This window comes from Xyrauchen texanus, chromosome 27, assembly GCF_025860055.1.
Source record: "Xyrauchen texanus isolate HMW12.3.18 chromosome 27, RBS_HiC_50CHRs, whole genome shotgun sequence".
Lineage (NCBI taxonomy): Eukaryota > Metazoa > Chordata > Actinopteri > Cypriniformes > Catostomidae > Xyrauchen > Xyrauchen texanus.
Genome location: NC_068302.1, coordinates 7,985,586 through 8,007,323, shown reverse-complemented (window position 1 = coordinate 8,007,323; position 21,738 = coordinate 7,985,586). Strand labels below are relative to the sequence as shown.

The 21,738-nt window shown below is 42.7% G+C and overlaps 1 protein-coding gene across 1 annotated transcript in view; it reads left to right on the top strand.

Annotated features, from left to right (window-relative positions):
• Positions 1 to 7,297: 7,297 nt before the first annotated feature.
• LOC127621297 (small serum protein 2-like) overlaps positions 7,298 to 21,738 on the top strand; it is a 32,065-nt gene continuing 17,624 nt past the window's right edge. The window contains exon 1 of the mRNA XM_052094838.1: positions 7,298 to 7,368. Within this exon, the coding sequence (XP_051950798.1) occupies positions 7,366 to 7,368 (3 nt within the window). The 5' untranslated portion in view covers positions 7,298 to 7,365. The remainder of the gene's footprint in view (positions 7,369 to 21,738) is intronic.

The window sequence follows — 21,738 nt, the reverse complement described above, 5'->3', positions numbered from 1 at the left end:
GTAGCTCTGCAGAAATTATTTTTGGTATGCTGGAGCAGACCCAGTGACTGTTCTGGTTGCAAGCATAAGAGCCATGAATTTGATACATGCATCAACCGGCAGCCAGTGAAGAGAGACAAGAAGTGGTGTAACATGCACTCTCTTTAGACCAGACGTGTTGCTGCATTGTGGATCATTTGCATGGGTCTAATTGTGCATGCAGGGAGGCCTGCAATGAGAGTGTTACAGTTGTCCAGTCTAGTTATAACAAGTGACTGAACAAGAAGTTGTGTGGCATGTTCAGAGATGAAGGGTCTTATCTTCCTGATATTGTAGAGTGTAAATGTACATGATCTGTTAGATGAGATGGTCTTTGAGATGTGGTCTGTGAAATTTAGTTGGTTATCGATGGTTACCCCTAGATTTCTGACCGTTTTGGAAGGCATTACTGTAGTTGAACCCAGCTGCATGGTGATGTTGTGTTCAAAAGCAGGGTTGGCTGGAAAGGCAAGGAGCTCAGTCTTTGCTGGGTTAAGTTGCAGGTGGTGTTCCTTCATCCAGGCTGAGATGTCTGTCAAACAGCCAGTCATTGTGGTGTTGTTGGGCTGGAAAGACAAGTAGAGCTGTGTGTCATTGGTGTAGAAGTGGTAAGAGAAACCATGTGCCTGAATGATGTGCCCCAGTGATGTTGTGTGTATAGAGAAGAGATGTGGCCCAAGCACTGAGCCCTGAGGTACCCCAGTAAGTAGCTGATGTGACTTGGACACCTCACCTCTCCTCACCTTGAAGGACCTACCTGAGAGATAGGAATTAAACCAGACAAGCACAGTTCCTTTGATGCCCAGAATAGAGAGGGAGGAGAGTAGGATCTGATGGTTGACTATGTCAAAGGTTGCAGAAAGGTCTTGTAGAATCAGGATGGATGATCTGGATCCAGCTCTCGCCTGTCTTAGCGACTCAGTGACAGAGAGCAGGGCAGTCTCAGTGGAGTGTCCACTTTTGAAGCCTGACTGAGCAGCTTGTTTGAGGTAGGCAGATATCTGATTGAAAACTGCCCTTTCAAGTTTTTTTGCCATGAATGGGATGAGAGAGACTGGTCTGTAGTGTTCTAATTGTTAGAACTGGTTGGAGAGGAGGAGTTTAGAGACCCCAGTGTCAGTCAGAGGAGAGAACATAGAGACAGAAGAGCTGCATACAGGAGGTGGGTATTTGACATAGTTTGGTGCTGAGAATGTATTGCTGATGGCTAACCGTCTTAGAAAAAAATGTGGCAAAGACATCTGCTGTCAGTGATGTGTCAGGCGATGGCGGGGGAGGACAGTGAAGCATGTTGAATGTTCTAAAAAAGCTGCGAGTGTCTGTGGTGTTGTTGATCTTGTTCTGGTAATAGGAAGTTTTTGCAGATTTAATGTTATCTGAAAAAGTTGAAAGCAGAGACTAATACTTACCCACATCTGCTGGCTCTCCAGGATCTGATTGGTGTCATACGCACTGGCCTAGAGGAGAGGGGACAGATGCTGTCTAGACAGGTTGTTAAAGTAGAGCTTAGTGTGTTTTTGGCAGTGTTTACATCCAGTGTGGGAAATAAGTTTTGTGTGGGAAGAGAGGTAGAGACAGCAGTGGAAAGGTGTGAGGGTGAAAGAGAACGGAGGTTACGGCAAAAGGAAACCGAAGGCAGAGTCTGTTTTAATATAGATGGGAGAGTCATGTTGAATTTAACAAAGTATTGATCAGAGACATGTAAAGGAGTAACAAGAATATTTGAGTTGGTACATTTATGTGTAAAAATGAGGTCCAGCTGGTCTTTCCAAGTCAAACGAGGCCAGAAGAGTATGAAGTTCCTGGGGCTTGTCTTGGTGTATGTTGAAATCTCCAAGAACCACAAGTGGCCTACATTCTTCAGTGAAGGAGGACAGGAAAACATCCAACTCCTCATGAAAGTTTGCCAGCTGACCTGGAGGGTGATAGATGCCAACAACATGCACTTTTGTGGGTTGCATTGTAGTAATAACATGGAATTCAAAAGAAGTATTGTTACATAGAGAGGAGTGTGGTGAAACTTTCCAGTTGTTTTGAATGAGCAAACCTGTTCCCCCACCCCTACTGGTGTGTCGAGGGGTGTGAGAAAAGAAAAAGTTGCTGTATCCTCTGGACGTATCCATGATTCTGTCAATGTGAGAATGCTGAGGGTGGACTGTGTGGTGTAGGCTGGAATAAAGTCAGCTTTAGGGGTCTTGTAGGGTCCATGCCTCTATTTTGGCAGCATGCAGAGGACCAACAGAATATTAGGCAGAATAAAAGGCCAGAAAATCTGCAATCTGTAAAATTTGTTGTCTGCTAAAGTATTTATAGGCATATTTTTTCAAAATTTTGAAACTGTAGACAGACGAAGCGTTGCACTGCACAAGACATGAGCCAGAGCTGTTTCTAGCTATAAGCGGTATAAGCAGCCCCTTAGGGCCCCAGAGCCAACATGGGGCTCTGAAAAGCAAAGTTGTTGTTTTTTTTATATATATTTTATAGAGTTATTTATTGTTATTTAGTCATTTATTGTTAATTTTTATAGTTCTTTAAAGGAGCATTGTTACATTAACATCAAGCTTTTAAAATGGGTACTGCAGTCCAAATTCAAAATATTGGAGAGAGTTGTCTCCCCCGCCGCCTCCTCCCCAGATTCAAAGCTCACATGGGTTGCCAGGTTAAGAACATGCAACAGGAACAAGCAAACTGACAATGGCAAGCGACGAGCCTTACACTGTAAGTTGATCAGCTAATGAATACTTTTGTAGTGTTTTTATTGTTTGCAAATTATAAACCAGTTAATGTGGAGTTTCTTTATTTCTGTCAATGTTAGCTAGATGTATTGCTGGCTTCCATGGCTGCAGCGTGCTGTGTTTGCCCATAAACTTGTTTCAAATCTGGCAACCCAGGGTGTAAAAATACTATTGGGAAATTATTTTGTATCTATTCAGATGTGACATGAAAGTCACAGAGTGTTTACATTAATATACTTATAAGTCTAACAGTACTGAGACCAAAACAGTGTTACGCCACTGCCCGCAATTAAATCCAAAGAAATAATAATTTTTTATTATTTAAGGCCAATGGAAGGCCAAAATTGACACATGCAAAAAGCGAGAAGAGAACAGATATTTTTCGCCCCCTTCTTGGTCAATGAGCTAAACGCCACACACCTAACTCTATTTATAACCCAAATGTCTACTGTAAGTATAATCTAATACATTAAAAGAATATATTAGGTTGACAGTTTCAAACAATAGATGTCATTTTTGAGTCATCAATATTTTTGGTCAGAAACTGCAGCGATACGTAAAACAAGCCACATAAAAATCATCTCAAATGATGACCAAATGATGAGCAGATTGTTAGAACTGGCCACATATCCAGATGTGCGGTGTGGTCAAAAATGTATGGTTTAACTTAAATGAATTGAGTTAACTTTACTTACATTTGATATGTTCAATTTACTCTATTGACCCTTGCAGCTTGTTGCTAGCTAGCAACAACAAACACATTAGCATATTATAATTATATATTTTTGTTCTGTATAACAATTAGGGTTCTGCTGAATGTTTACAGATCCTCAGTCAGTCATCCTAGTGATAATCCCTCAGTATTTGCTTTATGCCCCCCTGTCCACTGTCCAAGACCTGTACGTCTCCAGTGTGGGGAAATGTGCAGGTAGAATCACTCTGGATCCCACAGACCCTGCCCACTCCCTCTCTGAACTGTTGCCCTCTGAATTGACTCCTGCTAACTGCTCCTATTATAATTCTCCAAGGTCTGTTGGCCATGGTGGTGGTCTAGCTACTGTGTTCAGGAATCATCATCATTGCAGACTTTTGCTGGTAAATGGATTTTCAAGTTTCGAAGTGCAGCTGATGAAAATTAATCTAATATGTCCTGTTCTCTGTGCTTTAGTATATAGACCACCTAAATACAATAAGGATTTTATTTGTGAATTCTCAGAACTCTTATCATCTCTGGTACCTTGTTTTGACAAGCTGTTAATTCTGGGAGATTTTAATATTCATGTGTGCTGCGAAAAGCAACCTCTAGTCAGGGAATTTTTATGTATGGTGAATTCTTTTAATCTCACACAGTTCGTTTCAGGACCTACTCATGTAAAGGGTCATACTCTTGATCTGGTATTAACATCAGGTCTTCATGCGAACAATCTGGAAGTAGTAGATTCTGGAATCTCTGACCATAGTTTTGTTTTATTTGAGTCTGTGCAGCCACATTCTGTACCTCTACCCCCTGTGCGCCGGCACCTCACTCGTGCGATTCATTCTTCCACAGTTTTAGAGGTGTTTTTTTCTAGTAGTTTTCAGAGGTGTATGCTTCTGCATATCTGTCTCATATCATTGATGTCAATATTTGTACTTCAGACACCTCACAGTTGGTTGAAGTCTTTAACACAACTTGCACTGCCATTTTAGATCAGGTTGCTCCTTTAAAGTCATGGAGATGTAAAAATAAGTCAGGCATCCAGCCTTGGCTTAATGAGCATACTCACTCTGTTAGGCAGGAATGTAGGAAGGCAGAGAGTAAGTGGAAGAAGGATAAACTTAAGGTTTAATTTGAAATGTTTCGTGATTCCTTAAAGCAGTATCAAGTAATGTCAAGACTGCAAAATCGAACTTCTTCTCTGAATTAATTGCTAAAAATGCCCATAGGCCTAAGATGAACCCTGCCCCTGTGGGCTACCAGATGCAACCCCTGAGACATGTGAAAAGTTTCTTGAATTTTTTATTGACAAAATTCAAGACATTAGCACACATGTCATGGGCCCAGTTGTGATACACTCTGAACTCACGCTGCCTTCCAGTTCTTTTTGTCACTTTGACCCTGTTTTATCTGCCCAACTGTCGGATATAATAACGTTAATGAAACGTACTAATTCTCCCATTGATGTCATACCATCACGGCTTCTCAAAGATGTTTTTATTTCTGTTGCCCCCATAATGCTGGCCATAATCAACAGTTCTTTGAGAAATGGAGTAGTCCCTACCAGCTTTAAACATGCTGTGGTTCAGCCTCTGCTGAAACAACCTAACCTTGACCCTACAGTTTTTAGAATTATAGGCCTATTTCAAAATTGTCTTTTCTGTCGAAAATCTTGGAAAAGGTGGTTTATTTGCAGCTCTATTCTTATCTAACCATCTTCAACATATTTGACAAATTTCATTCAGGCTTTAGGGCACTGCATAGGGCTGAGACTGCACTATTAAAGGTGACCAATGACATTTTAGTCTCCCTGGATTCTGGCAATGGGGCCATTTTAATCCTTCTAGACCTCAGTGCAGCATTTGACACGATCGATCACTCCATTCTTTTAAATCGCCTTGAGAAGGTGGTTGGCATCCAGGGAGTGGCATTAAACTGGTTTTCCTCATATCTTAAGGAAATAACTTTTTCTATCAGTATTGATAATCACTTCTCTTCCCCAACACTGCTCACATGTGGAATTCCACAAGGCTCTATGTTGGGTCCTCTGCTTTTTTCTTTTTATATGCTTCCTTTAGGCTCCATCTTTCAGAAGTACAGTGTAGCCTATCATTGTTATGCTGATGACACACAGTTTTACCTTCCTGTCAGGTCTAACGATTGTTGTTCCAACATTAATCTCATCTCCTGTCTTAAGGAAGTTAAATTATGGATATCTGAAAACATCCTCATGCTTAATGAGGATAAAACCGAGGTCATTGCTTTTGGCTCTTCGTTACGTATCACTGACATTACAAATCAGTTGGGTACTTTGTCTTTAACCATACACAACAGAGTTAAGAACTTGGGTGTCATCTTTGATTCTGACTTATTATTTGATAAGCAGATAAATGCTGTTGTTAAAGGAAGCTTTTTTCATCTAAGGTCCATTGCTAAATTAAAACAGTTTTTCTCACAGAAGGACTTGGAAATAGTGATTCATGCTCTTATTGCATCACGGCTGGATTACTGCAATGACTTATATGTGGGTCTGTCTCAATCTTCTTTCTCACGTCTGCAAGTAGTCCAAAATGCAGAATCTAGAATTCTAACGGGTACCATGAAAAGAGAACATATTACCCCAGTTCTCGCTTCCCTACATTGGCTTCCAGTTAGTTACAGAGTTAAATTCAAGGTTAGGCTGTACGTTTATAAGGCCTTGTATTGTTTAGCCCCTCAATACATTCCCGATTTACTTCATCTACATTCGGCACCTAGGTTGCTTCGATCATCAAATCAGTTACTCCTCTCTGTTCCTCGATCCCATTTGAAAACCAAAGGTGATCGGGCGTTTGTGGTTGCGGCCCCCAGGTTGTGGAATGCACTCCCATTTGTCGTTAGGTCTTCTTCCTCATTGCCTATATTTAAATCTAGATTGAAGACACATTTTTTTCTTTTCAAGATTGAAAATCCGGTTCTCGCCTCCTCCTTTCCAGGCTTCGGCACCAGTGTAAAGGGATCAATGGAAAGGAGAAGGTGAGAACCAGCTTTTCAATATAAATAATAGTTTTAATGATAAACTTAAAAGACAACATAAACACACACATGACGGACATGTCCGCTAACGATCTCTATCTCCCTCAGGTCCCCTGCAGTCAGCCTTTAACCCCCACGGAGGCATAATTAGCCTACTACGGGACCGGCTGCGTAGGATCACAACCCGGCCCCGCCCTCCGCCCTGCCACAATGACTTTAGTAACATGGTAAATCTTGTAGTGATGGTTTTCAAATACCATAGTTAAATAATGGTTTCTTTAGTAAAACGAGGTTTAATTTTCATAAGGTTTATTATTTTTAAATTTTTTTTTGCAGTAACAATAGTTTAATTATGGTAGTAAAACCAGAGGAACCACAAAATTATAATTTTATTATAATACTTTTCATTGTCCTGTGTTATGATAATGGTTTCACTGCAAGTGTTATGGTTAAAATATGGTTACTACTAAAACCATGGTAAGTTTTGTGGTTATGGTTTTACTACAAATACAATTGCTCAACTATGGTTACTGTACCTACTAAAGCCACAGTTATCATTTATTTATTTATTTGCTAGGGAATGCAAAACTATTGCACGGGAATGCTAATTCAGGGGGGGAACAATGTTTGAGGTTTTGCAGAATAAAAGGGACAGTGTAGAGTTCAAGTGACTGCTAAAAGATGTCTGTTGACACAGGAAAACAAACAAGTTGATCGATCAGGATGGTTTTGCAACTGGTTAAAGGGACACGTCCACACTGAAATCAGAATATCTGGGTTGAAATCAGTAGCCAATGAGGTCATGTCAGCAGTTACGCAACTCTTTTGCTTTTATTTAAAAAACCTTGTGTGGTATTTGCTGCATTTGTTCAGACCAGCATCTTTACTACACTTGCAATAATGGTAAGTTTAAAAAAGTTACCACTTGGTATAGCATTTATACATATTGAGGTGGGTCCAAGTCATGATTTATTAACAATAAATTATGTCACAGTGTTGCTTTGCTTTAAATTGACCAAAATCCTTAAATTGTGTTTATTTCCAGGATTGAATTCTATTTTAAAATCCAGACTTTTGGACCCCACTATACAAATAATGTATTGTTTTCTATAATAATATCTGTTTGTTTTTTATGTTTTTTACAGGGATTTTTGGCTCTGGGTTTGGTCTTTTGTGCCTTTGTTTCTTTAAGCGATTCTTACTGTTTCTCTACCGCTCCAACATTAGGTAAAAATAAAACACATACACACAATACAAAATACTTTTTGACCTCACACACTGTGAAAGTATGACTGCAAAGACCTTTTCTTTTAAATTCAACATAAACATGGAATCAAAATTGAATCTATACTTTCTTAATACACGTTTCTTAATGTGTCTGATTCACATGTGCACATTATTTTGAGCAACAACAAAAGGTTATATTTGTTATCTTTCATCAGAATTAGCATTCAGAATGAACATGTTCACACATAAAATTTTACGCGTAAAATGTTCTTAATCGCGATAAATGCATTTACCATTAATATAGCATAAACCAGCATAAACACTGGTTTGCAGGGTGGAACATTTGTAATGTGTCTGCCTGGAGTCATTACACTGACACAACACACACAACAGTGCTTCCCTGTCTGTGATCAAATGATGGAGAAAGGAGCTCTTGACACTATTTGTTGTACAAAACAAGCCCAGATGGGACTTTCAGCCTATGTAAGGCACATTTTAATTACCAAAGAAGAATGTCAAGTCTTAACTATAACCAAAACACAGAATAAGACTGCAAAACCTTTTCAAAGCAACACTTGATGGTGGCCGTGCCACCCTGATGTGAATCATGAATGTTGCTTCACAATTGCTGTAACAGAGCGGATAGCCGCAGTCTACCGGCAGATTAATATTGTGGAGGTTGAGAGTTTCATTTAATGCCCATTGCAATGAAAGTGCAACTTATGTGGGGACTAGTTCTTTCAATAAGTCAAACCCCCACTTACACTTTGGGAAACGTTTAATGTTACTTGAATTGGTACGATTTTAGTGCATTTCTATCTTTATATTGTGAAAGGCTTTGTTAAGAAAATGTTAATCATTTATTATTGTTACATATTGTTTTAGTTTTTTTTCCTGAGATAGAAATAAATGCATTTTGAAAGGTAAAGTAGATGGTGTCAAATCTCAGCACCTTCAAAAATCTGCGATTAACCGCGCGATTAACTAAAAAATGTATGCGATAAAAAATTTTAATCGACAGACAGCACTAATCTAAATGTAATAACTTGCTCTGCCTATTAAATGACATTATTTTCTTCTGATGTCACTTATAACTGCACTTATACCTTTGGTTAATATTAACGATTAACCAAATAGCTATTTAGGCAGTTTTAGCTGCTGTTGTAGGAAAAACAGCGATAGTTAACTCATTAAATTAATGCTATACAGTAAAGCCTAATGTTGTCATTCCTAGAAAAATAAAGTTGCAGTAAAGTAGTTACCTGATCTTAAATAGTTACGTTTATTCCATATGATCACTAAGTTAAGTGAAATTAATCAAAAACGTTTTGGAGATGACATTACTCAATTCAATTGAGAGAATGAGTTTACTTAATCAATGGTGATTAATGTAAAGGTTATGGCAATATTAAAAACAATGCTAGATTTGAGAAATAAGCATTATATTTGGGATAGGCTGAGATGCTCCCGAGGGAGACCTGACTTTCAGCCTCCATAACCTGTTAAAAAAACTCCTCAACAGTAGGTTTCAACCAGTGTTTGTTATAACCAGTCATAATAGGGTAATTTTAGTTACACTAACTACTTTTTAAATAAGAAACAGAATGAAAAACACAGTTTTCTTTTTTGTACAGCTGTTTATCTCTGTGTTTTAGGTTCAGTATATAAATAAGGATATTGTTTAGTTTTATTTGCATAGTGTTGAAAGTAAACTTGTGCATTCATACATAACATCAGTACTATTATATATTAATATGGTAGTGTTTTGTGCCTGATAGATGTTGCTCTTTTTAACCGAATCATGTAATTTAAAGGTGCACTCAGTCGAAGTGGCTTGTTTGGCTTACACTGACACCTAGTGGCCTGGATGCTGAAAAATTCAAACACAGTAGTTTGTAGTTACCTCCATGTGCGGACCCTCTCCATGTAGAATAAAACAACTTTTATAAGGTTACGAATATGAAGGAACCCTTCATCTCACATGAGTGGTCATTATTTTATACGTATGCTTCAAATTTACTATTCATTTCTTTAGAAATGAGGGAAAAAATTACTAAGTGAACTTTTAAGAGCTGCCATTTTTTGTTAGTAGCTCATTGTGTAGCTAACAACAAGCTTGACTATACTATTGACAAAGGCAAAACATTGCAACTACTGCACGCATTTTAAAAACTTACTACACATTGAGTTATGTTCGATATTGGGTCTGTCCAAAGACAGACAGTTTTGGCTCATCTTTGCTGAGGTTCAGAGAAAATATAGTATGAAAATAATGCACATTTGGCTGGACAATCCAAAATCTTTGAATTCATTTTCTCCGTTTCAGTGTTGGCTTTACTGCATTTTGCCTTTGTAGGCCAGAGCAGTACTTTAAATAATAAGTGGCCTATAGCTTGGTGGCATATAGCTTGGCGAGCCTGATATGAGAAAGAATATTAACATTGAAAATATTGTGCATATTAGCTTTAATGTTTAATTATGATGCCATCCATGATGCAAGAACAGCAAATATTCAGCAATAAAATGAGGTTAAAATTATAAGACTTATCCAAACATTTACTGAGCTACTCTTTTGGGTTTAAAAACACACATATACAGTAATAGATTTTGTATGTCCACTTTTAGGAAGTTAACTCTTTATCTTTTTCATTTTAATAGGAGCGAAACGCTGTGTTGACCTTGATGATAATTCATCGCATTCACCGGGAACTACCTGGACAAACAGCAGATGTATCAGATGTACATGCTTCAAAAATAATGATATGAGATGCTGTGACAGGTAATACATATAACATGCTAATTTTGGTATACGGTTAGACATTTTGAAAACCATTTTGTGACTGTCGATTACCTCAGATATGAATTTCAAAGATTTTACACTTGGTCATTTAATATGTTTTTACTGATTGGATAGCTAACAGATTGAAAAAAAGACAAAAACTGAGTTTGGAATGTCATATCTGTCTGTGGTAGAACTATTAAGAGTAGTATGGTAGAATGCATGCCATTCTGAACTCAGCCCAGCTGGCATTATTATCATCACAGAAGTGAACTCAGTGATATATTTACATATACATTTACACATTTAAATGTAGTCATTCAGCAGACATTCTTATCCAAAGTGACTTCCAAATGACACACATAGAAAGCAATTTAAAAACATCAGCAGTATAGGATTGCTAAGTTCTCACAGTGGCTGGAGTAGTAAAGATGCTAGCATAGAAGAAAGAGACAGACAAGACTTTTTATTTTTTTTAGTACATTAAGTGCAGGTTAAGTGCAGTAATAAGTGCAATTAGTGAGGGTTGGTTAAGTGCTCACAGAACAGATGTGTTTTTAGCTGGTTCTTGAACGTTGGGAAGGTAACATCAGAAGGTAATGAGGGAATAATAGATCAGATTAATTTCTGTTTTGCGAAGACAGATTTATGTGGCCAAGTGTAAATGGAATATGCATACCCAATTAGATCAATCCAAGACACATGAAGTTACTATGTCTACATAGCTTACAAAAGGGCTTTACAGTAATGCATTTGTAATAGAGCACAACAGTCTGGTTCCAGAAGTAAAAATCCCATTAATTTATCCCATAGACAAATAGATTTTCAACATTAACTAATAAAACTTTAAAGACAGACCTACAGTGAGCGCTGAGGTTGTTCATCGATGGCATATGAAGACATCCGTCTGCGTTATCTCAACTTCATTGTTTAAAAATCATGTTTGATACTGGAATTCATGGTAAATAACTACATTACCCATGGTACAGAAGAGAAAGATCCACCAATCAGAGAACCGCAGCCAACTAACCCATGAAACATGCCTCGGAGTGACCGCTGTGAATGACTTAATCGAGTCGGTCTCCCTTCACCCTTATGGTGCGTTCACATATAACGCGAAGCGACCGTTTCGCGCAGCGCGATTACATACAAAGTCAATAAAAGATGTGAATAGAAGTGAACAGATGCGAATTCACACCGGGCGGCGCGAATGTAGCGAATGACGCGACTCGAACACGTGAAATCGCTTCATTCGCATATTTTTCAACTCGCTTGACGTATACAGAGACCGTACGAAAAAAGACATCGCTTGGAGGAAAGTGAGCGAGGAAGTTGGATGTGACAACTTCCTTGAAAGAGGACAGGGAAACAGGTCTCCGGCACAAGGTAAGCCTTTTTATTGACACTTTATAATGTGCACACACACACATATCGACACAGAAACACTGGGTTGCTGTAGGTCGGGGCTCTCGTCTGCTCTGTGGCTGCTGGCTTTTAATCCGCTCTCCTCGCTCTACTGCAATTAGAGACAGGTGTTAGACATAATTTAGCTCAGGTGTGACGCCCTTACCGCTCTTCTCTCCCGGACGGGCGCTTGACCACGCCCCCGCTGCCACATTGGACTTCCTGGTAAGTTCTGAAAATGTGCGCATCTACTTGATTCCAGCTATTGGTTGTACTTTACTATGAACCAAGTCGTAGAAGCCGCTCCTCCTGTCCTTTTAAACACAGAGTTTAAACACAAATTTATAATCCAGCAGTCAAACTCGCAGGAGCAACGCGAGGTGAAAATTTTCTTCGTGTTGTATGTGAACGCACCATTAAACTACTTACATATTTGTACATATCGGGATATTTTGCAATAAACTCTAAATATATTGTTTCTATACTTAAAACAACAACCTAAAATCAATAGTTTTATATATTCAATTTTATTTATTCAATTAAATAATTCGCAATGCTTCATGGGATTGTAGTTTGTGCCCTCACGAAAGACAGTAAGTACAGAGCTTTTTACCTATTGTATTTATGTCCGATTTTCAAATACATTTTTTGGCCTCAAAACAAATTTTGCGATGTTGTGTTTCACCTCAGAGCTGGTTGGTTTGATTCATAGCTCACGAGTCTTTTATGAAGAATTTTTTGAAAATCTATGGAAGAAATTAATGGGGAAAATACTTCCGGACCACAGACAGCTGAGAACGTGGCACTGTTGCGCTTTATTGAAGGTTAGCATGCAGCAGTGTGAATAAACATTGAAAAAACACAACTACCACATGTGTTACATGTGTTAGCATAAATCGTCTCGGTTACCTACGTAACCTCGGTTCTCTCTAGATGAGGGAACGAGTATTGCGTAAGCTAGCTTACGCTACGGGAAAGATTCATCTTTTCTGAGATATTGAAGCCAAAAAATTATCCTTAATTTTGTATCATTTGTCAACGCAGTGCAGCAACTGCAGACCTTGAGCGGGCTAGCTAGCGAGCTCATTGGTTGCTCTGCGGCAACTGCTGCAGCCTATAGACGAACTTGGGTGAACTCGCATCCAATGAGAGGCGTCCGCGCGCTTAGCCCGCCAAAATGGGCGTGACTAGAGTGCATATAAGCGTAGTTCGTAGGCTGGAACCCTGGTTTTCATTGAATGAAGCGAAAGTCGCTCGTGGCACGAGCACGGCCGGCTACGCAATACTCGTTCCCTCATCTAGAGAGAACCGAGGTTACGTAGGTAACCGAGACGTTCTCTTAGGAGAGGTTCTCTCGTATTGCGTAAGCTAGCACCCATTGTCTGTGTGGAATGAGTCCCATCAGTGCAGCTCACCAGGGGAGCTGTAGCGTATTAAACCGCTAGTAGTTTTGCCTGCAGGGCGGGCACTTCCAGATTGTAAAATCTGACAAAGGTGGAGGGGAAAGCCCAGCCTGCTGCCACACATATGTCGTGAATGGAAATCCCGCTGGACCATGCCCACGAGGAGGCCATGCCTCTAGTGGAGTGAGCCCTAATGCCCAACGGGCATGGCAGGTCTTTTGACGCGTATGCGGCAGCAATAGCGTCCACTATCCATCTAGACAGTGTCTGTTTCGAGGCGGCGAGACCTTTGGTGCGCCCTCCGAACGAAACGAAAAGCTGCTCAGAGCGTCTGAAAGAGGCGGAGCGCGCAGTATACAATCTCAGTGCTCTGACTGGGCAAAAGAGATTGGCGTCGCGTTCGCTATCGGATGCTGGCAGCGCCGATAGGGAAATGACCTGTGCTCTGAAAGGAGTACCGATCACCTTGGGAACATAGCCGTGTCTAGGCTTTAAAATTACCCTGAAGTCACTTGGTCCAAACTCAAGACACCCAGCGCTGACAGACAGCGCGTGAAGGTCTCCCACACGTTTGACTGATGACAGGGCAGTCAGAAAAACGGTTTTGAGTGAAAGGTATTTCAAATCCACGGATTGAAACGGTTCGAAAGGGGGGGCTTTCATAGTTTCGAGAACTATAGAAAGATCCCAGATAGGAACCGATGGGGGGCGCGGGGGGTTCATCCTTCTAGCTCCCCTGAGGAAGCGGATGACCAGCTCGTTTTTTCCCAGTGACTGGCCGTGCAGGGGACTGGCCACGCTCAAAGTGAACGTCGCGACGGCCGCCACGTACACTTTGAGCGTGGATGGGGATCTGCCCTTATCCAGCAGCTCTTGTAAGAACACGAGCAGCGGCGACACCCCACATGTCCGTGGGTCCAGGTCTCTGTCGGTGCACCATTTTGAAAACACAGACCATTTTGACGCATACAGTCTTCTCGTGGAAGGGGCTCTAGCGTGTATGATGGTGTTTATTACTCCTTCTGGCAAAGCAACGGGTAGTCGTTGATCACCCACGCGTGTAGCGCCCAGCGCTCTGGGTGGGGATGCCAGATCGTGCCGCGAGCTTGCGAGAGGAGATCTGCTCTCACTGGGATGGGCCACGGGGCTGTCAGTGACAGCTGCGTAAGCTCCGGGAACCATGTTTGATTCTCCCAGTGCGGGGCTATGAGGAGCACCGAGTGGCGCGTTTCCCTGATCCTCTGCATTACCTGTGGCAATAGCGAGACGGGAGGGAAGGCGTAAAGCGGGCAGTTGGGCCAGTCCTGGGCCAGCGCGTCCTCACTTTTCGAGAAAAATATTGGGCAGTGAGAGTTCTATTCTGACGCAAAGAGGTCTATCTCTGCTCTGCCGAATATGTGCCTGGAATATGCGTCTGGACTGTTTGACCGTGCAGGGACCATTCCCCTGGGGGAATATCGTCTCTGGACAGTCTGTCTGGGCCGTCGTTCAGGTGGCCTGGCACGTGCGTCGCCCTCAGCGACCGCAGGTGGCGCTGGGACCAACTCAGTATGCGTTTCGTCAGATGGAAGAGGTTCCTGGATCTGACACCGCCCTGACGGTTTAGATAGGATACCACAGACCTGTTGTCCGAACGGACCAGGACGTGGTGACCCTGAATGACCGGGAGGAAGCGCACGAGCGTGTACTCGACCGCTATCATTTCCAGACAATTTATGTGAAGGAGCTTTTCCTGAACTGACCATAGGCCAAAGACCGGAGAGCCCTCGCAGACCGCGCCACAACCCGTGTTGGGCGCGTCTGTCGAGATGACTTTTCGGCGAGATACAGCTCCCATCGTCACTCCCCGCTGATACCACTCGGCCACTGTCCAGGGCTGCAGAGCTGAAATACAGGTCTGAGTCACTCTGATTGGCTGGCGGCCTGTGGCCCAAACCCGGCAAGACGCGCGGGTGTTTAGCCAATGCTGAAGTGGGCGCATGCACAGTAAACCCAGCTGAAGTACTGCTGCAGCTGAGGCCATGTAACCTAGCACTCTCTGAAATTTCTTCAGAGGTGTGAGGCTGTTCATCTGAAAAAACGCGGCTAGTCCCTGAACACGGTCTGTAGATAAGCGAGCCGTCATTGCCACGGAGTCTAGTTCTATTCCAAGGAAGGAAATTGCCTGACTGGGCTGTAGTGAGCTCTTGGTCCAACTGACTGCAAGACCCAAACTGTTCAGATGACTGAGGAGAACTGTCCTGTGAGACAGAGGCTCCGTATGTGATTGTGCCAAAAACAGCCAATCGTCCACATAGTTCAGAATTCGCAAACCCTGACTCCGCAGGGGTGCGAGCGCCGCATCCATGCACTTCGTGAAAGTACGGGGTGCTAAGGACAGGCCGAACGGAAGGACGGTGTATTGATTAACCTGGCCATCGAAGGCGAATCTCAAGAATGGCCTGTGACGGGGATTTATCTGAATATGAAAGTAGGCATCTTTCAGATCGAGAGAAATAAACCAGTCCCCCTGGCGCACATGCGCGAGGAGTTTCCTGATTGTAAGCATTTTGAACGGTCTTTTTGCAAGCGCTTTGTTCAAAACCCTGAGATTTAATATTGGTCTGAGGCCGCCGTCTTTCTTGGGGACAAGAAAATAGCGGCTGTAAAAACCCTGACTCGCTCAGAGGAGGTGGCACTCTCTCTATGGCCCTTTTGCACAGAAGGTTTGCTTTTTCTGAACGAAGCATGCAGGCTGCTTCCGTGTTCACAGTAGTTTCGAGCCGCGCTCTGAAGCGGGGAGGGCGGTGATCGAACTGTAGCAAATAGCCCTGTTTTATTGTGCTTAACACCCATTCGGATATCCCTGGGATATCTTCCCATGCTTTGAAGCGTAATGCTAGAGGGTGAATGGCCAAATCGCCCTGATTGCCGCACACAGCAGCTGAACAGAATGTGTGAGCGCGCTTACTGTGTTTATGCATGACTGCTCGCAGACAGCAGAGACAGGCTGTTCTGTGAGTGACTTCCCGATTGGGGTAAATGGGGAAAGAGTCACATCTGATAAGTGATGCGCGAGCATAGTCACGGGCACGGGACTTACATGCGGAGAGGTGTTTGCTGGCCGTGTGACAGAGCGGGCAGAAGAGGGGCGCGCGCACGGGCTCGTGGGCGCGTTTATTAACTCTAACACTCGAGCGGGTCGTAAACTCTTTATGTGAGTGTGCTCTGATAGGGACACGGGACGTGTAATGCTTGTGTGTAGGGTGAACACTGGATTGTGGGCACATTTTCTACACATAAGGCTTTATTTTGGGTCGCCGTGGAAACGGCGTTTGAGTGCAGGCAAGCGGGTAATATCACCGGCTTGTTGGCTGCTGAATCCACCACTGCAGTAGCCTGAGAGAAGGGGACTGACAGGGGGCGTACGGGACTTACATACAGCTGGCCGTGTGACAGAGCGGGCAGAGGAGGGGCGCGCGCACGGGCTCGTGGCCGTGTTTATTAACTCTAACACTCGAGCGGGTCGTAACCGCTTTATGTGAGTGTGCTCTGATAGGGACACGGGACGTATAATGCTTGTGTGTAGGGGTGAACACTGGATTGTGGGCACATTTTCTACACATAAGGCTTTATTTTGGGTCGCCGTGGAAACGGCGTTTGAGTGCAGGCAAGCAGGTAATATCACCGGCTTGTTGGCTGCTGAATCCACCACTGCAGTAGCCTGAGAGAAGGGGACTGACAGGGGGCGTACGGGACTTACATACAGCTGGCCGTGTGACAGAGCGGGTGTGCTCTGATAGGGATATGGGATGTGTAATGCTTGTGTGTAGGGGTGAGCACAGGATTGTGGGCACATTTTCTACACATAAGGCATGTTTACTCTTTACAAGATTTCTTTGGGTTGCCGTGAAAACGGCGTTTGAGTGCAGGCAAACGGGTAGTATCACCGGCTTGTTGGCTGCTGAATCCACCACTGCAGTAGCCTGAGAGAAGGGGACTGACAGGGGGCTAATCTTTGACGGTGGTCCGGCCGTGGCAGGACTGAGCTGTCGTTTTCTCAACAACGCTAGGAGGACTTCGGTTGCTCAGGTTTCAGCACAATTTTAGGCCGAGGCCCGCAGGGGGGCGGCGGTCTGCGGCGGCTGTCTGAGCGCGATCGAGGGCGGCCGCCCTGTCGACGCTGAGAAGTCTGGCTTGTTGAGCTGGGCGCTGTGAAGAGGCTCGTGCAGGAGGCTGGTCACATGGGCGGCCTGCAGAGGAGCTAGCCCGACGAGGCAGAAAGAGATTCATGGCTTGGGTGGCTTCGAGAAACGGTCAACAATGCCACTCACCACGGAACCGAAGAGACCGGACAGAGAGAGCGGCGCGTAGTGCGTTCAGCTTCTCCCATGTCGGCTAGTCAGATCTGAAACAGCCTCTGTCTGTAAGACGGCCATGGAATGCAGAGCAGATGCGGCTTGGCCGGCGGCGGTATAGGCGCGGCCAACACAGGCGGAAGTAGTTCTGCAGGCCTTAGACGGGAGCACCAGCTTAGACCGCCATCTCGCGGAGGGCGGGCAAAGGTGCGGCGTGGAGTCTGTTGGGAGCCTGCTCAGGGGGCGGTGACCACTCGAGCCCGAGGCGGTCGACGGCCTGTGTGAGGAGGCACGTTAGTTCCCCTTCGACTCCGGCGCGGGTCCTGCTGGATTCCTGGGCCGAGGAGGAGGCGTGTGAGCCTGACCACTCCTCGCTGTCCGAAGCCATGATGGAACAGCCCATATCCTCCGCTTCTTCGTCCGAGATGGCAGCAGAGCAGCCGCTCGGCGGCAACCCGAGTGGGCGGGGAGGGTGAAGGCGATGCTCGAGGGAGGGGCTTCGGCGAGGCAATCGCTTCTACCACTGGTTCCGGCAGCCTTTGAGAGCGGCGCTTTTTTCTGCGCGGTTGAATGGAAGCCGGCGCGGCGGCTTCGGTCCTGAGCGCTTCGAGTCGAGCCCGCAGGGTCGACATCGGCAGCTCCTCGCAGAGATCGCATCCGCCTTCAGCGAGGGCGAGCTCTGCATGCCCCACTCCCAGGCAGAGAGCGCAGATGACGTGGCGGTCTCCGGTGCTGAGAGGGGCACGGCATGAGGCGCAAGTGGAGCGAGGCATCTTTAAAAACACGCTCGTACTCTTTTGTGAAGTTCGTAAGAACTAGCTTGCTTTAAAAAGGATACGTCGCCAGATGGCGTAGCTCGCAGGACGGCTGAAGGTGGCGAAGACGGCCAGCTTCTTCGAGCGCTGTCCATGCTTGCTTGATGCCCCTCGAACGGCGACGCGGCTTCCAGTTCAGAGATGCGAAGAGCTTCGCCGAAGAGATGAAAATCAGGGTTCCAGCCTACGAACTACGCTTATATGCACTCTAGTCACGCCCATTTTGGCGGGCTTTGATGCAGTAAGCGCGCGGACGCCTCTCATTGGACGCGAGTTCGCCAAGTTCGATCTATAGGCTGCAGCAGTTGCCGCAGAGCAACCAATGAGCTCGCTAGCTAGCCCGCTCAAGGTCTGCAGTTGCTGCACTGCGTTGACAAATGATACAAAATTAAGGATAATTTTTTGGCTTCAATATCTCAGAAAAGATGAATCTTTCCCGTAGCGTAAGCTAGCTTACACAATACGAGAGAACCTCTCGTAAGAGAACTGGTGTGATAAAATCGATAACTAATCATGTCTGCAAAGTTATATCCAATCTTTCAACCCATGTTATGTGCAGCTAAACAAGCAAACCGGTTACTTTAGTTTGAAACATGTACAGTAATGGGCGTGATGTGGCTATCTGTATAAAGCAAAGCTCACAAGGAACAAACTTCTCGCATCACGATGGTAACGTACATGCAACAATCAGAATCTCACTAAATAGGACAATTATTCAACTTTACAGCTCATATAACAAAAATATTTGCATTGAAAAATATTTGGGGTTTGCTTGCTGATATGTGTAATTTGTAAGTGCATTACTGTAAATAAGCAGGTATGTGTCAATCAACAAATACCAGAGTGACAGCATGTAGCCTATAAATGGTCTACAATGGAATATTCCCTGAAACTTAATGAAACATTTTCTCCCATTGAATCACAAATATAAATACTGAGAATATATATATATATATATATATATATATATATATATATATATATATATATATATATATATATATATATATATACAGTGTATTTTTGTATATTTGTATTTGTTCCTAAAATATTCTTTGCCTTTTGTCATAGGATGAGCAGGGCTATTCCCAAAACAGAAGGCTGCATTGTGAAGTATGATTACAGAACCTGCACATTTAAAGTTGTTCATGAAAAAGACAGCACCATTACGTGTAATTATGCGGCCGTTGGAAAGTAATTTCCATTGATTGAGAATATAAAGATCCAATTTCTTGCCTCCCAATTTCTTGAGCTGAAATATATCCAAAAACCCTCAGCTTAGGCCTTGGTTTATGCTTTTTTTTTTCTTTTTTTTACAACAGGGAACAGAAAACAATTACATAGCTAAACATTAAATTTACACTGTCATTACCTAATCAAATAGTTATAAAATAATGTCTGAAACACACATGCACTGTGTTATTAAAGGAATTGTTCACCCCAAAATGAAAATACTGTCATTATTTACTCACCCTCATGTTGTTGCAAACTCATATGACTTTCTTTCTAATGTGGAACACCAAAGAAATGGATAGAAATCATCTCAATAAAATGGCTGTTGAAAGAGAAACGAACATGAAAGTGTAAAAAGCACCATAAGTGTAAGTATCAGAAAAGTAGTTTAAGTCTTCTGAAGACATACATTAGTTCTTAGTAAGAAACAACCTGACATTTTTATACATTTTACAGTGAATTACTGACAAGCACCATCCCCCAGAAACATGTTCTAGTCCAGTTGGAACCAGGAAGTAATCACGTTCACATAAACAATTTTGAGTGCCATTTGGAGGTTGCATTGTCCCCTCTTAGATCACATTTTTACTCCACTGATGGTTAGGTTTAGGGTTGGGGTTTGGGGGTAGAGTTAATCAAATACTCAATCCTGTTGACTGAATCACTTAAAAATTTAATTAAAACTTGCTTTTGGTGCCACTCTGTGTACATTTCTCCTGGAAACTGGAGTGAACATGTTCCCAAGCCTTCAAGAAGACTTCCAGCTTCGGCCACTGGGGGCAGAACATTTGACATACTGTTGCCAAATTCACATTTCGATCAATCTGAAAGTTGTCACTTTATTTTTTACTGTAAGTTCTAGCAATCACAGCTGCCTATTTTGTATATATTAAAAATATACAGTATTTTTTATGATTTTATTATTGGCAAGGAAAAACTAACATTTTATATTGATGTGGAAGAGTAAATGAAACAATTTAAGGTAATTAAATCTATTCTGTCCTGACTATGCATCACCCCAGATGTTAAACTTAAACTTATATTCTAACCTTTTACCTAAAATTGCAACATTTGTCAATTCATCAGCAGTTTATTTAAAGGTGCACTCAGTAACTTTTGTCTTTTTGTCATCTTACATTGACACCTAGTGGCTTGGATGCAGCATCATTTAAAATCAGTAGTTTTCCGTTTCCGATATCATTGTGGAAGTTTAGTATTCACAGTCAGCCATGATTATTTTAATCAGTGAGTGAAAGTGTCAAATAACAGGATGGTTACTGAGATTAACCAAATAGTATTCAGCTGATTGTGTGATTCTAACATGGCAGCCTCCATGTGCAGAATATCAACAAGTTGAAATTTGCGGAAACAAAAAGTCCCAATGTTCAGACATGGTGAAAGAGACTTTTTTATTTATTTATTTACAAAAAAAAATGTTACCATTTTTTATTGATTCCATCTACAAAAAATATAAACACAACATAAAATACGCAATCAGTTAAATAAATTAACCCCCCACCGAACACATAAATGCACTATCGTGGTCACTTACAATACAAAATAAAAATAAAAACTAAATAAATATACTTTCAAAAAACAAGAATGCAAATACCCATCAAACAAAAACTAAAAATCCCTCTCCACTGCCCCTCCCCGAGAACCCTCCAAAAAAAGACAAATATCCACCCTACTTCCTAATAAATTCAATTATCCCAACCTACTAAAAATCGCCTTCTCCAATGCTGCCACCCTGCCCATTACCCACGCCACTCCTGAAACGAGAGTGCCCCAGCCGTTTTCCACCTCTAAGAATGATTTGCATTCCATCCATAACTCTGGCTAGGACCCAACTTTTTAAGTGTCTATCCCCAAAATGAATAACCGCTCCATTACCTAAGATGCATAGTCTGAGGCAAAATTAAAATTGAGTGCCCAATAAGTCACACATAAAACGATGTACCCTCAACCAAAATTATTGTATCTTACTATATCCCCAAAAAACATGGGCTGTGTCCCCATCTTCTGAATTGCATTGCCTGCAGGTGGGTGTGTCTTTATGACCAAGACTATACAAT